The sequence below is a fragment of the Ruditapes philippinarum genome, unplaced genomic scaffold, assembly GCF_026571515.1.
Source record: "Ruditapes philippinarum isolate M1 unplaced genomic scaffold, ASM2657151v2 ctg463_1_1_1_1, whole genome shotgun sequence".
NCBI classification, from domain to species: domain Eukaryota; kingdom Metazoa; phylum Mollusca; class Bivalvia; order Venerida; family Veneridae; genus Ruditapes; species Ruditapes philippinarum.
This window is the reverse complement of record NW_026866611.1, coordinates 120,122-136,249: the sequence shown is the minus strand read 5'-3', so window position 1 is coordinate 136,249 and position 16,128 is coordinate 120,122. Positions and strand designations below refer to the sequence as shown.

The 16,128-nt window shown below is 32.1% G+C and overlaps 1 protein-coding gene across 6 annotated transcripts in view; it reads left to right on the top strand.

The window, feature by feature from the left end:
* The window catches only part of LOC132733054 (uncharacterized), a 70,213-nt gene that overhangs the window by 24,798 nt on the left and 29,287 nt on the right, over positions 1–16,128 (top strand). Inside the window, exon 1 of one of the 6 annotated variants that reach the window (XM_060719640.1) lies at positions 13,705–13,738. The exons of the other annotated variants lie outside the window; for them this stretch is intronic. Coding sequence (XP_060575623.1) covers positions 13,720–13,738 — 19 coding nt within the window. The 5' untranslated portion in view covers positions 13,705–13,719. Of the gene's footprint in view, positions 1–13,704; positions 13,739–16,128 lie in introns of those variants that run through there. 6 annotated transcript variants of the gene reach the window in all.

Genomic DNA, 16,128 nt, shown 5'->3' with positions numbered 1-16,128 from the left:
ATAAGGAAATGAGCAGACCGTGATCTTATACTTGGATGTGCTTGCTGATCTTGGGCTGCACTACTCCCATGGGTAGAATCAGTTGCTGCCACCATGCTAAGAATCCACTCTAAAGCCTTCATCCTAGAGCAGACCAGTACATTGTCCGAGGTTATGAAACCATTTTTTTTGCTCAAACTAAAGAACATGTATTTGATTGTTTCGAAACTTGCACAGAATGTCACCTGACCAATGAAATTCCTAAGATTCAAGGCAGAGCCTACTGAGAAAAAGTTTTATAACTTTGAGGCCTTGTGTATATTAGGAAATGTTGTCCATTTAAGTAAGGTTGTCGGACTTTTGTTTCTTGCATTTTGCGAAATTATTGTGCCTTTAATTAATGAGCGAACATTCTCCATGAGTTGTCGTAAAAGTCTAGCTATTTTCAATACAGATATTTAAATGCCTCATGTCATACATCTCAGTCTCTGCTGTTACAAAAAAAACATAGGTCAATAAATTGTTATAATGTTATTTATAGAAAATTACTATTTATGGCGCACTGAAAACATTTTTTAAAAATAGGTCGAGAGCGGTCTTTAAAGCTTTATGTGCAATTCTGATATATCTCATTGACATGAGCCAAGCAAGTTTATTTTATCTGGCTCTATTCAAAGAAAATGGCAGTCTGAATCAATACAGACTGATAAAAGGAATTGTATTTTTCAATAGATAATAAAAACCGAAAATACATTTACTGCATTAAAATGTCAGACAGAAGTTCTTTTACTTTTATTGCTAACGTTGATGCAGAAAACTCGCCTTTTATCTTGAAGTTTAGCCAGATATTAATATTGGGGTCTCTGATCATTAACAGATACCACCGAATGTTGCTCTATTTCCTAAATATAATATTACGAAAATGGTTCGAATAAATAAAAATAAAGTTTATTTGTTATATAAGGATATTGTCTTTAAAAACCTTTTAAATGGTCGTAAAGACGTAATGAAGGACTAAATTATTTTACAAAATTGTCTTTCAGGGATATGTATCAGAAAGAAATAACTTAATAACTTTGTTGTCCTTTTTACTTTTTCTAAACAAAAATCGTGGGGGTTGAAGGGTGAAGGTCGTGTTGAAAAGTCAACAACTAAATGTTATATGAGCATAATTTTGTCATCTTTCAAGGTTGATGTGTTACGTTACAAACCAATTTTCTATATTTGATGATAATTACATCCATATATTTCACACCTATTACAGACATATTTCAAACCAATTTTGAAAATTATCTCACCAATTAGTGAGGCCGATTTATTAACATTTCTATTTGATAGAAATCGCGCTGTTATAAAATGTCTTTCATCATTGATTGCGTACTTCAGGCATTGACGTAAATGCTGTTAATATGTATATGATGGCTCGGATAAGTAGGTTTAATAATGTATACATAATTAATATAATTATATATTTTTAATGTCATATTGATTATGAAGCATTGTGTAATTTAAATGTCTTCTATGAAATGCGTCACTTTGACCACCATCCTATAGTATTATGGAGCATAATACGTTAACTTACGTGTATAAAAATAATAAGCCCAAGAATTATTTAAAATCTTTAACCTGGAACCAGAAGTGCTTAGCCTTTGCCACCTTTATAGATCCTGGCCAGCCTGCATGTGGGTATGCAAATTGTAATGGGCCAGTCCCGGCTACATTCAGCAACTTCCTTAACATTCTCTTATAAATCCTCCTACTTGAAGAAAGATCAGGCTTCTTTCAAACATAATGAAACCCTTCAATATGTGACTTGGTAATGTACCCTAGGTGTCAAGCAAAATGTAAGTGTCTTTGTTGTATATCTGAATTATTGTAAGTAAAGGTAATGTCATAATATGTACCTTGTTATATTGGCATGTAGGTTAAATATCTGGGTTATATATACATATATCTTTCAAATTTGAAATAAGTAAATGCCAAACGGTTATGTTGTTTTAATCTTTAATGTTACAGAGACTCAAGTTTTAAGTAGTTATGTGTCTTACTTATTTATACCGCAAATATTAATGTGAAGCATAGGTTATGTGTCTCTGTTATAGACTGGGTTATATACTACAAGTGCTTTGCTTTAGTGTTATATTAAAGTTTAGGTGTCTTGAACAGTTTTGTATAGATTTTAAAGTGGAGGCTTTTTTTCTGAAGAACCTTGGAATTTTTGTAAAGGTTATGTGCCCTGACTTAAAACTAAGAAAATCAGACCATGTTTGTAAAAGTTGTGTCCCTTGACTTAAAACCAAAGATTATAGGACAATGTTTGTAAAAGTTATGTCCCCTGACTTAAAACCAAAGATTATAGGACCATGTTTGTAAAAGTTGTGTCCCCTGACTTAAAACAAAAGATTATAGGACCATGTTTGTAAAAGTTGTGTCCCCTGACTTAAAACCAAAGATTATAGGACCATGTTTGTTAAAGTTGTGTCACCTGGATTATAGGACCATTTTTAGCTCGACTTTTTTTTTTTTTTTGAAAAAAAAAGTAGAGGTATTGTTATAGTCAGGTCGGCGTTGCCGTCTCCGTTGCCGTTGCCGTTGCCGTCCGAAAACTTGTACCTGGATCATAACTTTTTTATTTCTTGGTGTATTGTCTTCATACTTGGCCACAACAACCCTTGGGACAAGACCTTTCAGTAGACCACACTAACCTTGACCTTCATCCATAAATGACCTTGACCTTCAAGGTTAAAAGTCCAATTTTTGCTTGTTCATGCTGTTATTGGCTGTTACTTTGTTATTTTTGAATGGATTGTCTTCAAACTTGAACATAATAATCTTCAAGGATATCCCTTAAAAATAACCAGTCAGACCATGACATTCACTCATCAATGACCTTGACTTTGAAGGTCAAATTATTGAAATTTTCATTTTTTTGGCTATTATTGGCTGTAACTTTGTTATTTTTGAATGGATTGTCTTCAAACTTGAACATAATAATCTTCAAAGATAACTGTTAAAAATATACCGAAAGACCTTGACCTTCACTCATTAATGACATTGCCTTTGAAGGTCAAATTATTGAAATTTTCATTGTTTTGGCAGTAACTGACTGTAACTTTGCTATTTTTGAAGGGATAAACTTCATATTATAACAGAACATTCTTAAGGACCAGACCTTGTTGTTTATCAAACCCAAATTTGCTTGGGCTCTTTAATGACCTTGACCTTGAAGGTTATATTACTGAATTTTCTCAGATTGTGCATTTATTGGTGTGTGTGTATGTATAGTATATGTATTATATATATATATATATATATAAATGTGTGTGTATATATATACATATATGCAGGTATATATATATATATATAAATATATATATATATATGCATGTATATATATCTATATATATATATATATAGATATATATATATATATATATCAAATATATATATATATATCAAATATATATATATATATATATATATATACATATATATACATGTATATAATTGCGTCATGTTTTTCTATTTTTAGAAATTGCGTCATTTTTTCTATTTTTAGAAATTGCGTCATTGTTGCTATTTTTAGAATTTGCGTCATTTTTTTCTATTTTTAGAAATTGCGTCATTGTTGCTATTTTTAGAAATTGCGTCATTTTTTTCTATTTTTAGAAATTGCGTCATTTTTGTTCTATTTTTAGAAATTGCGTCATTGTTTCTATTTTTAGAAATTGCGTCATTTTTTCTATTTTTAGAAATTGCGTCATGTTTTTCTATTTTTAGAAATTGCGTCATTTTTTTTCTATTTTTAGAAATTGCGTCATGTTTTTCTATTTTTAGAAATTGCGTCATTTTTTTCTATTTTTAGAAATTGCGTCATTTTTTCTATTTTTAGAAATTGCTTCATTTTTTTTCTATTTTTAGAAATTGCGTCATGTTTTTCTATTTTTAGAAATTGCGTCATTGTTGCTATTTTTAGAATTTGTGTCATTTTTTTCCTATTTTTAGAAATTGCGTCATTTTTTCTATTTTTAGAAATTGCGTCATTTTTTCTATTTTAGAAATTGCGTCATTTTTTCTATTTTTAGAAATTGCGTCATTGTTGCTATTTTTAGTAATTGCGTCATTTTTTTCTATTTTTAGAAATTGCGTCATTGTTTCTATTTTTAGTAATTGCGTCATTTTTTTTCTATTTTTAGAAATTGCGTCATTGTTTCTATTTTTAGAAATTGTGTCATTTTTTTCTATTTTTAGAAATTGCGTCATTTTTTCTATTTTTAGAAATTGCGTCATTTTTTCTATTTTTAGAAATTGCGTCATTGTTGCTATTTTTAGAAATTGCGTCATTGTTGCTATTTTTAGAAATTGCGTACTGTTGCTATTTTTAGAAATTGCGTACTGTTGCTATTTTTAGAAATATGCTTAATGTTTCTATTCATATATATACAAAATATATAAACAAAACTAATGTGACAAGACAGACCAACTAAATTTATAAAAAGGAAACATCAATATATGTTCAAACCTTTCTATGTTTGCGTTTAGAAAAAGTAAAAAGTCGAGCGTTGCCCCCGCCCGGCAGTGGCTCTTGTTGTAAAAGTTATGTCCCCTGACTTAAAACCAAAGATTATAGGACCATGTGTGTAAAGGTTGTCTCCCCTGACTTTAAACCAAAGATTATAGGACCATGTTTGTAAAGGTTGTGTCCCCTGACTTTAAACCAAAGATTATAGGACCATGTTTGTAAAAGTTGTGTCACCTGGGATTATAGGACCATGTTTGTAAAAGTTATGTCCCCTGACTTAAACCAAAGATTATAGGACCATGTTTGTAAAGGTTGTGTCCCCTGACTTTAAACCAAAGATTATAGGACCATGTTTGTTAAAGTTGTGTCACCTGACTTAAAACAAAAGATTATAGGACCATGTTTGTAAAAGTTGTGTCCCCTGACTTAAAACCAAAGATTATAGGACCATGTTTGTAAAAGTTGTGTCACCTGGATTATAGGACCATGTTTGTAAAAGTTATGTCCCCTGACTTAAAACCAAAGATTATAGGACCATGTTTGTAAAGGTTGTGTCCCCTGACTTAAAACCAAAGATTATAGGACCATGGGATTAATATTATGAATCCTTTCATCTTTTGTGATGCTTGTGGGTACCTTGGTTTTGCTTTGAAAGATACATAGGTGGGTTTGTATGTTGAAAAAGTTTTGTGTAAAATAGTTTAATAAATGTTATACATACAAAAGGTTCAATTTCAAAGTTCAGAAAATATTTTTGAAAGTTTGAAAGTTAAATAGCTCCTTAATACATTCCTGTGTGGGATAAATCAAACATTTTATATAACATCTAATTCTATAAAAAGTTTTTTTTTCTCTTATGTAAATAATCAGAGAGATTCTTTAACCCAATTTTTTTATACAATAGACTTCAACCTATTAACGAAAATACATAAATACCTAAATACGTAAATGTTTTATTCACTGTGTTTCAAAATGTCATGTTAACATTCTAAACATAATCGAACTTGTTTGTGTTTGTTTGCCCATATACACATGAAAGAGAAGTATTTTTGTTACCTTCCAGACGGATTATATGTATAAACTGCACCTAGTCTGACCTTACAGTCTAAATGTGTGCACAATATGCAGCCTGGTACAATAATTACATGCATCAAAAGTTGTGAGACAGCAAAGGGGGCGTACTTTAATACGTTGCCATGGGCGTATACAGTGTAAAATTTACGTTTGTTTACGAGTGTCCCATTTTATAAGTGTAATCAACTTAATGAAGCAATTTTATGTATTATGGTTTTGAAGATGAATTTAAGTCCGCGCAATGTAATCATAATGTAACCTTGTGATGATTTATCTCAGATATAACCAATTTTTACTGACTGGTTTTTTTTTGTGATGACCTAGAATTTTCAAGATCAATTGAAGGTTGATTATAGAAGTACAGAAGTTTTTATTACATAAGGGGAAAGAAGACTACTAAACTGGGAAAATCTTTCAACAAACTAACGGTTGAATTTAAAGTCAGTTAAATAAGCTAGGAAGGATCGTTTCGTATCTATGTTCCTTGGATCCACAAGTTTGGGTCCTCGGCGTGAGACATATGAGGTTCTCTGTGATGATTTGGTTGATGAAAATATTAATATTTTATAATCCCATTCATCCTCCTCCGCTGTTTTAGATAATTTCTGTGGAGAAGTTGTTAGATTGTTGCAGAGAAACTATTGCTTTGGTTCAATTGTTCCTTGATGTTATATAGCACTAGAAAATTATTTGACTAAAACTCCTTTAGAATTGGTACCAAATATCATTACATTCACATTCTGTTTCATCATTTGAGCGGCGTCACAAAAAAACCAACATAGTGCGTTTGCGACCAGCATGGATCCAGACCAGCCTGCGCATCCGCGCAGTCTGATCAGGATCCATGCCGTTCGCTATCAGTTTCTCTACTAAAAGTCTTGTAATAGAGACGGTAAGCGGACAGCATGGATCCTGATCAGACTGCACGGATGCGCAGGCTGGTCTGGATCTATGCTGGTCGCAAACCCATTATGTTGGTTTTGTCATGACGCGGCTCTTTTTTGTCAGGTTATCCTTAAACTTGCCTAGTTTCATGGATTCCAGCTTTTCCTGTTGGAAACCAAAGTGATTAGCATCCTTTCCAACCAGTTCAGAGTGGGGTCAGTCAGTTAGCCTTTCCTTAGTACTAGTACAGAGCGTGACCAGTCAGTACATCCATGCAGTCTGGCCAGACTATAATAATTGTTGGTAGCTCAAATATTGAAATCTTTTAAAGTTTGAATGGACAGTTCTAAATTCAGAATATGGCTAGCCCATTATACACAATGCAGTAGATTATGAGAATTAGAAACTTCCAGGTTGTAAAGATTCTAATCCCCTCAAAGAAAAGAAAGAATGCTGCATTTTTTCATACTACTAATAATCTTGCTATGCCAGTCAATAACAATAAATTTTAAGTCTGTAGAAATTTATTATACAAGAGGAGAATAACCACAATACCTGTCAAACTAGGTATAAAGTACATGTCATAAACTTGAAATTGAAGGAATGGTGACTGCACTTAATGGGCATTGTGAAACTAATGCATGTACGTATACAATGATATGTACATGAAAATGCGCGTCTACTGCGATCGATTTTCTGTCGTACAAATCAGTTGAGCTAGATAAAGAATGTTCAGGTGAAATATTTAAGAGGTTTTTTTTTTTTCTGTGTTTGTCCCTGAATTCTGCCTCAGTATGTTCTAATTTTAAATTTCATTCTAGTTTCATAATTACTCCTCGTTTTAATTAAGTATTGAATCACTTTAACCTTTTACCTATGGGCGGCCACTGATGCTATCTGTGCCACCCGGTGCCGGCACATCCATGCTATTTGATCATGTTCTGCACTAGTTTTATTTATTGCACATCATTCTGGCATGTAGTTTCACTTATTAAAAAAACTGGAACACGTGTTTAAATTATTAAACCTATTAGAGCATTTAAGACTTTCAATTTTTGTCTAAAATCATTTTAATTATCATAATTATATACAGAGAAAAATAAGGCCCCAGAATTGTAATCAATCTCTTATTTAATATTATGTAACTGTAGAAAAAAACAGCCATGCTCATATTTAAATTATAATTCAGTTTATTTAAAGATAAAAGTTTCTGCTTTTGTAATATTCCTGCATAATTAAAAAATCAGATTATAATTTTCAACTAAAATCTGTCAGATGATAATGTGTGACTTTTTCTGTCAGTTTTTAAGTAAGTCAATATCTTAATGTTAAAAAAAAAAAGAAGAAGGAAAAAGGTCTATTAAATGGTTGACAAACCTATGAATAGAATTCTTTGAAATTTCCTGAATATATACAAAGACATTGGTTTTCGTTGTTGTTGTTGTTCTTTTTAAAGAATTTTTTTGATCTTTCAATGAATTCTTGTATGTAAAGGAACTACATACATTCTTCATATTATGTAAATTCATGAATATTTATTTAAAAAATTGTTTATATAAATATAGAAGTTTATGCAGCTTTTTGTTTAAATTTTAGATTCCTTGTAATTCTTGTAATTATAAACGTTTTGGTAAGCTGATTTTATTTTTCCTTAACCATTATCTGAAATATGAAAGATTTTCATATCTTTAACCTTGAGTTTTGTAGACGTGCGTGTTCTATTATTCATGAAACGTTAAATATTTCATCATACTTCCGTGCTGGTTTAACTATGATTGGATACGCGATATCATTTATATATTTACACAGTGTCACCTATATAATATATAAAGAGTGTATAACGTGGCCTGATAAATGAAAGCAAAAACTGTGTCATTATGGCATGTTTTGTTGTAATTTAGTCATAGTTGTATAAATAGTTACGATGTTATCTTTGACCTACATAGAGACATTTTCATATTGGGACACGATATTATATAGAATTGTAGTCCGATATTAATTTATTGAACTTTTTACCCCTTTGATCCATTACTTTGAATAGTGGACCAAATGATCATGCCGTCAAGTTCTAGTTCATCGAGTGCAAAGATAAAATTAGATTTTTTTTTAACGCAAGCAGTGATATTTAAACCTGCCTTTACAATTATCGATTATGTATTAAGCCATGCCGGCCGGCAAGTCTTAGTAGGGTTGGACTATTCAGGCTCTGTAACAGTTTGTAGCTTAGCATTTTGGTTTTATCAAAACCCGTAACATTTACAATAGATTCTAAGTTCTATATTAAAAGCAGGGTTGGAAAGATTGGGAAAACTTTTTTTTTACCAGTACATGTACAAGGTTGTTAGTGCATATTGTAGAATAAGAGAATCTTGGGATGTGACGATTTTTGTCATGTGTTTAAAAAGAAAGTTCAATAAAAGGCTAAAGTCCTCTTTGTTCATGCATTTCAGTACAGAAATAAAGGCATTAATATTTTAGCACTTAATTACAGGTAAAAATTAGACATATTCCACCTATGACAAGCTTAAGGCTTGCCTGTAGAATATTAACGGTTGCCTAATTTGGAAACCTTTTATCATTATTATTACAATGGACCGGGCATAATAAGTCTATTTTACATATTTAAAATATATAAAGGGTTTAAAAGATATGACCTTTTTTTTTTAAAAATATTCGTCATACATAACTTTAACATTTCTATTTTTCCATATTGGTTTCTGTTGATTTTAAGGATGGACATGCTTCCGTTTGGCACCTAGCATTTTGTGGGGATAGGTCTTTATCAGAAATACATTGTAGATAAACAATAAGTAACTCCATACCTCTCTTTGACTAAGGGGGGTTTACCACTGTAAAATTTCTTTGTTCGATTAGTGTCAACTTCGTATCATGACCTAGATGACTTTATTTAGACATAGGTAAAAATCACATAAATGTTTTATTATCTTATTCTACCACAACGGAAATCCGGCTTTTGTTAGGAGTCTATAAACTTTAATTACTAGGTCAAATATTTTACACGTATACCTGCCACTGTTGACCTGGGACAGGTGGTGATTGGTTCGGACTGGTATATTGATAGAATGACCTTTAAACGTAAATACTACGTACTCGGTTCACCTCGCAATAATGAAACAATGTCACCGATTTTCTGGCGGGAGGAATAATGTCCCTGTGAGAAATCTCTGTAAAGATATTTGTAACAGGACCAAGAATAGAAGCCGATATTGCCCTGGAATAACTCATTTGGTCGATATTTCTTTTACTATTTACAAAGGCAAAAATGATGACGATCTTGTTAAAGAGTACATAATGCGTGGTCAATTGTATCAGATAATTTTTGCCAATAATAGAATAATGGGTTATCAGTGACGTTAGTAAGAATTTCACCCTTGTTTACCTTAGTGAATAAGTAAACGAAAACTGTCCTACTTTTTGAGCACAGTCGTTTTGTCTAGCTTCTGTATGTCTGAAAAAAAAAAGCATCATGCACGTCATTTCACGCATGATATTGTAGATTGCTATTGAAAACATACAACTTTAATGATTTATTTATTTATTTACTACCTGTACAAAACAATATTTTTTTTAAAGTCATTTTTATTCTCTAGAACCATCTTTTGATAATTGACAGCCTGTCAGTGACGTGTGCATTTCGTACTTCTGGCTGAGTATATATACAATTTTTATGAATTTCCCTCAGAGAAATTTCTAAAGGAGCTATTTTCAAAAACAATGCATTCAAGTTACATAATAAATGCAAAATTGTTTTATGCTTATTGGCAAAATAACTGCATAGTTAACCTATTGTTAACTGCATAGTTTATATATTGTTTTAATATTGAATAGAAAAATTAAAAGGAATAAAGGGCAAATATTTGTTCATGTCCGTACCAGTTACATTTTTTTACTAACTAGTGACAGTTTTATCTTTCCAGGATGTAGTTCTTAAAAATAGACACATTATATTGAATTTCTAGATTTGAACGCATGATACTAAATTGATAAGCTATAAACATATTGAATGTCGTAAACAAAGTCACCAAGTCCCAGTTTTGTGCATGTGAGCATGATAATTTTCCGGCTAATTTGAATGCACTAGTTCGTCCTAGTTTAATCTCTTTAATTTATGGGTATCATTATTGCGATTAGCATATGCGGAGGTTATATTCGTTCATAGTCTATGAAATCTTAATGGTGTGCATGTATGCACCAGACGCATGTTTTACCGTCTCATTGAATCGATTTGTTTAAAAAATAACCCCAAAGATATGTATGTAGTGCAAGGTCGCATTGTAACTAAGGAAGCAAAATATCGGTGCACGCCTTCGATGGTGGTCAGGTGTGTGTCTTTGGGAGGATGTCTACATAGGGAGGGGGGACCCACATTTTACACAATAATATTATATCAGATTAATTCAATGTGCATATTAAGTGATTTGATTTGTTGATCATTAATTGCTGCTTTTTTTCTGAATTTATTATTAACCTAAGAAATTCTATGCTGTTGAGTCTGCATAATGGACTTGCCCAGTATTATGAATTGAAAGTGTCCATTGTGAAAATTAGGGATTTCAACATTAAAGTATAAAAATTAGGCGACCTAAATTAACATTCGGGTCAAACTTGTATGAAGGAAGTACAGGGGTACCACCCTGGATCTATGTGTCAGGTTAAGGCACGTCTGTAATTATCTTCGCTATGTTCAGAGAATTTAAGGTTTACAGTTTAAAATAATAATAAAAAAACAAAAACAAAACAAGTCGGTACTAGTAAAGTAAATCAAAAACAAAACTATTAAATGTTATTGTATAGAACTTTCGTGAAGGAAGTACATTGAAATATGAATGAAATGAGGACAAAAACCGATGATATTATGTTGAAAGTTTTTGTAAATGACATTTGTTTATAGTTCATTTAATGTTTATGTTTTGGCATAAATTGAATTGATATAATACCTATTATTGAGAAATATTTTAACAGAATCAAGTGAAAATTTTAAGTTTTGAAAATTAAAAATTAAATCTGTGATTTAATCTATTAAATTGAAAGATAGACTAAGATACTTTATAGAATTATTGACTGTGAATAAATTAAATTTTAATAATCATTAAATCTCTTAAATAAGTGAAATGTTATTTTTCACAGAAACTTTTTTATATATGCATCCCACCCCCACCCAGTCGACAAAGATAGCAAGGTGTTTTTAAGGCATTTTAATTATAGTCTGAGATTCCAAGATGACCCAATACCCTGATTTTCACTGGCAAGGCCAAGCTATTCACCAATGTCACAAACTGCAGTAATTAGTTTTGATAAATTGAAATTCTATCTCTTGATCAAGCAGAAAGATATCAGAGTTTCAGAGAACTCAATTATCTGTTGCTTGTTTTCTGCCCTCAAGCTTTCACAAGCTAAATGATTGAGCCGCGTCACGACAAAACCAAAATAATGGGTTTGCGACCAGCATGGATCCAGACCAGCCTGCGCATCCGTGCACTCTGATCAGGATCCATGCTGTTCGCTTACCAACCCTATTACAAGTAGAGAAACTGATAGCGAACAGCATGGATCCTGACCAGACTGCGCGGATGCGCAGGCTGGTCTGGATCCATGCTGGTCGCAAACCCATTATGTTGGTTTTGTCGTGACGCGGCTCATGTGTTAAAATTGTGATTGAAAACAGACTGCATCTGATGGAAGTTTTAAGTCTTTGGAAACCATTTGACATAATCTGATTTGAAACATATTGGAACAAATGTCTTAAGTCTAAGTAGTAAGAATTAGAGCATGTTGTTCCGACTGACTTTTGCATTTGCATCAGAAATTGTTCTCTGAGAGGTATTGGAAGATGGCAAGGTCTCAGGAAAATTTGGTCCAGGAGATGCAACCTGGGGAGCAGAGTGGATGAAAACAGGGGGATGAAACTTTCGGAATCTTAGGATCGAGAGGGTGGGGATGAATTGGTAGGGAAGGTTTGACTTTTGATTATTTAATCTATGTATTTAATCGATATAATAATGTGTAATGATCAGTTAATGATTAGGTTTTAAGAAACATAAAGTAGTTACAGGATTGATACAATTAATAAGTAGAAGTAAAAATTCTACAATTTCCAATTCTTATGTGGTTATCATACTCTTCACCCCATCCCAAAGAAACTCAAACAAAAAACTTTGATAAAAAGTTACGAGCTTTTTCCCACCATTATGAGAGATTAGACGACTGGTTCCCAAACTTGGGTATTACGGGATCCATTGATCCTTAAAACCCATCCCCCGCACTCGGTCATTGTTTCTATTTGAGTATTGCTCTTGCACTCGTGCATGTTCCTTTGAAATGTAAAGGTCGACTGGTACATTAAAGATTATTATGTTTCAGTTGACTGTGTTTATCACATGTTTCGAACAAAACCATTTTACAAAGTTTTCCGCCTTCTTTTTATCTCCTATCATTTGTGTTCATGATTTGGGACGCATCTTAGGCATATCGTGCATTATAATATGCCCTGCCGGGGAAATATTTTAACTTGCATCATAAAGTTTGAGGAAATACCTTTGTTCTGTTTGCCTTTGTTTTCATGATTAAATAAGATTTTGTGACATGTCCTATTACTAAGACACGTTTGATCGTGAAGATGTACAAATATTTTGTCTGTTTCTACCAATAGAAATGTTTCTTTTAAAAACTGGCTCCTCCCACCCACACTGTGACGCTAATTATTGTATACAGTTAATGTTAATAAAAAACTTTTTTTTAAATGAAACTGTTTGGCATATGTTTTAGTAGGCAATGATTGGCGGAAAAATACAGAGGAAAATCTCGGAGTTTATACATTAATATATTTACCTGCAGGAAGTTATGCAACAGGAGTGCCTGTGTGCCTAGTTTCAGTCATATCTGATGAGTTCCGACTTTCTAATTCTTTTATTTTTTATATCGAGACATTTTGTAGAACATGCTTGTTGATGTTTTGTATGGTTAGCCTGCGTTTAGACAGATTAGTTTAGGTGAGCAAGACAGACTGAAGAGATTTCACAGTCTGATTTGTTTCCAGGAAGTTTGTTATATACAAGGAGTGCCTCTCTCGGCAGTTTTACTTTAGCTGTCATGTCTATTTTTGGCCCAGTTCTCTTTTCACTATACTTGACACTTACGCAATTTACCCACAAGCAGCTTAAATGATTTGTAACTATTTTTAAGACTTTGATACTTTGGAGAGAGTAGTTAGTATTTGTTGAATATCATTATATATCAACATGATGAAAACTACTTATGGTATGCATAATTTTTTCATGTTTGATCAATTTTTGTATTTTACTTAAGAATGGTCTGAATTTTAAGTCTGTTTTGTCTATTAGTTACAGTAATATGGAAAGATGATGTTAACAATTTATATGTTGAAATGTAGATAATTTTGATTATGGACACAAATTTATTGCTGTGATAAAGATAAATATTGTAACGATATTTATAATAATGATGATTAGATTGGAGACAAAGATGATGATAAAGATGATGCTATTCTAGTGTAGATTTGACACCGATTATGTTGGTGATGATAAGAAGTAGAGATGATGATGAAGATACATGTGTAAACAACAATGATGATGATTATAATTATGAAGATGATATCTGAGTTGATGATGATGAGATGATGATGATGAATTGATGATGATGATGATGAAGATGATGATATCTGAGATGATAGTAATGGTGATAATGATGAGTGAGTGATGATGATGATGATAATGATGACTGAGTGATGATGATGATGATGATGAAAATAAGAGCAGAAACACTGCTGTAAAATAAATGAGGAACCTGTCCAGATGATAATCATCATCATATGCTGCTGCTGATGATGATGATGATGATGATGATGAAAATGATGATGATAATGATTTAATGTTAAAACAAACAGTTTGATAATATAATACATACACTAAAGATTGTGAGAAAAACATGCCAAGAAAGTTCTGTAACATGAGTAAGAAAGTGTGGTAAATTAGTTCTGTGTCATTCTGTATCATGTTGGGTAAATAGACCAATGATTCATCAAATATTGACTCAGTGTCTTCTACCACCTCATCTAAACTTTCTGATTCACTGGTCAATATGCTGTCTTACCCTTTGTCTTCTGTAGTCTCTCTTTGATGTACATGAACACAGTGGAATTACTAGTAATAGTTTTGCGATTTATGGTACTATATTTGAATAAACAAACTTGATTCTTCTTAGGTTCTTTGAATACTTTGCAGGTGATGGAAATTGTAAAAGTAAAATTGTTCCCACCTAGGTCTGTGTTTCTCAACAATGATTTTCTATATCAGTCATGCTGCTATTTTAAGGATACTTAATGGAAGTGCTATCTATAGTTTATTGAAGATTTATTTTTGTGATACACTTTCCAAATGAAGCCCTTAATTGATGTAATTTTTTTTTTTTTTTAAATAAATATTTTCTGTTCGAGTTTATGCGTAGCTGTCATAAGAGAGATTTAGATTGTACATTTGATGTTCAGTTTTCATTAATTATAGCCTTAACTATAAGCGAGTCTTAGAAAGTATTAAAAAGCGAGACTGTTGCGAGTGTTCCAACTTTTCATAAGTCAGGAGAGGCGAGGAATGTAAGATGCTTTTTTTCCTTACGAAATAACAAAACAAGCTGAAAAATAGCGAAATCACCAGTACAACATGCGTATATACAAGGAAATGGTTGTATTTCGTTGAATCACTACCCCTGTGAAATAGTGTTCTTGAAATCATGAACTTTTCAATACATTAAAGAACAGTTCATGAACTGGTCCTAAACAGTTCATAATGATTGTTCAAGAACTTATGTTCATGAACAGTTCTTCAAGCTTGTTCATGAACTGTTCATTGACATAAAAAGAACAAAACCGAATTCTTTAAAGGTTCATGAACTTAGGATCATGAATTATTGAAGAACTTTTGATGAAAACCATGGGTTCATGATTTGTCCTTTAATAATGTCACAAACTATTGAAGAACTTTTGATGAAAACCATGAGTTCATGATTTGTCCTTTAATAATTGCTGAAATAGAAATGATTACTGCTCAAGAACACTTGATGACCTAAATACATTGGTTAATGAATTTCTGAAGAACTTTTGATGAAGACCATGTGTTCATGATTTAATTGTTATTAAATAACTACAGAAATAGAATGATAACTGGTCAAGAAAAGATATAGACCTGGGTAGATTAGCACAGGCCAAAACATTTTTTTTGCATAAAATAAAGACATCAGTATTTTTTTTATTGCTTGACCATGGAAATTCAATCAGTCACTTCTTTAATAAAATTCCCCATTTTTTACTCAACCAACTCCTCTATCTATATATTGGATACTTATACTGACGTAGCAACACAAATTTTTTGGAAACTATTGTGCTTTGTTTGAAATTCAAGTGCCTGTTGGGCTTAAAATAATAAGGGAAAGTCAAAGACCGGGCCCGCGAAGCGGGTCCAGGCTTTGGCTTGCCCGGCTATAGACTACACGTGTATATTTAAAAGAAAATCGAATAAAAAAACATAAAAAATATACTGTATAGAATTCTATACCTATCAATGAAATTTTCAGTGTCAGTTCTAGTCGGGCGCCGCCATTTACAATGTTACTCAATGATAATAGGCGGGGTATTC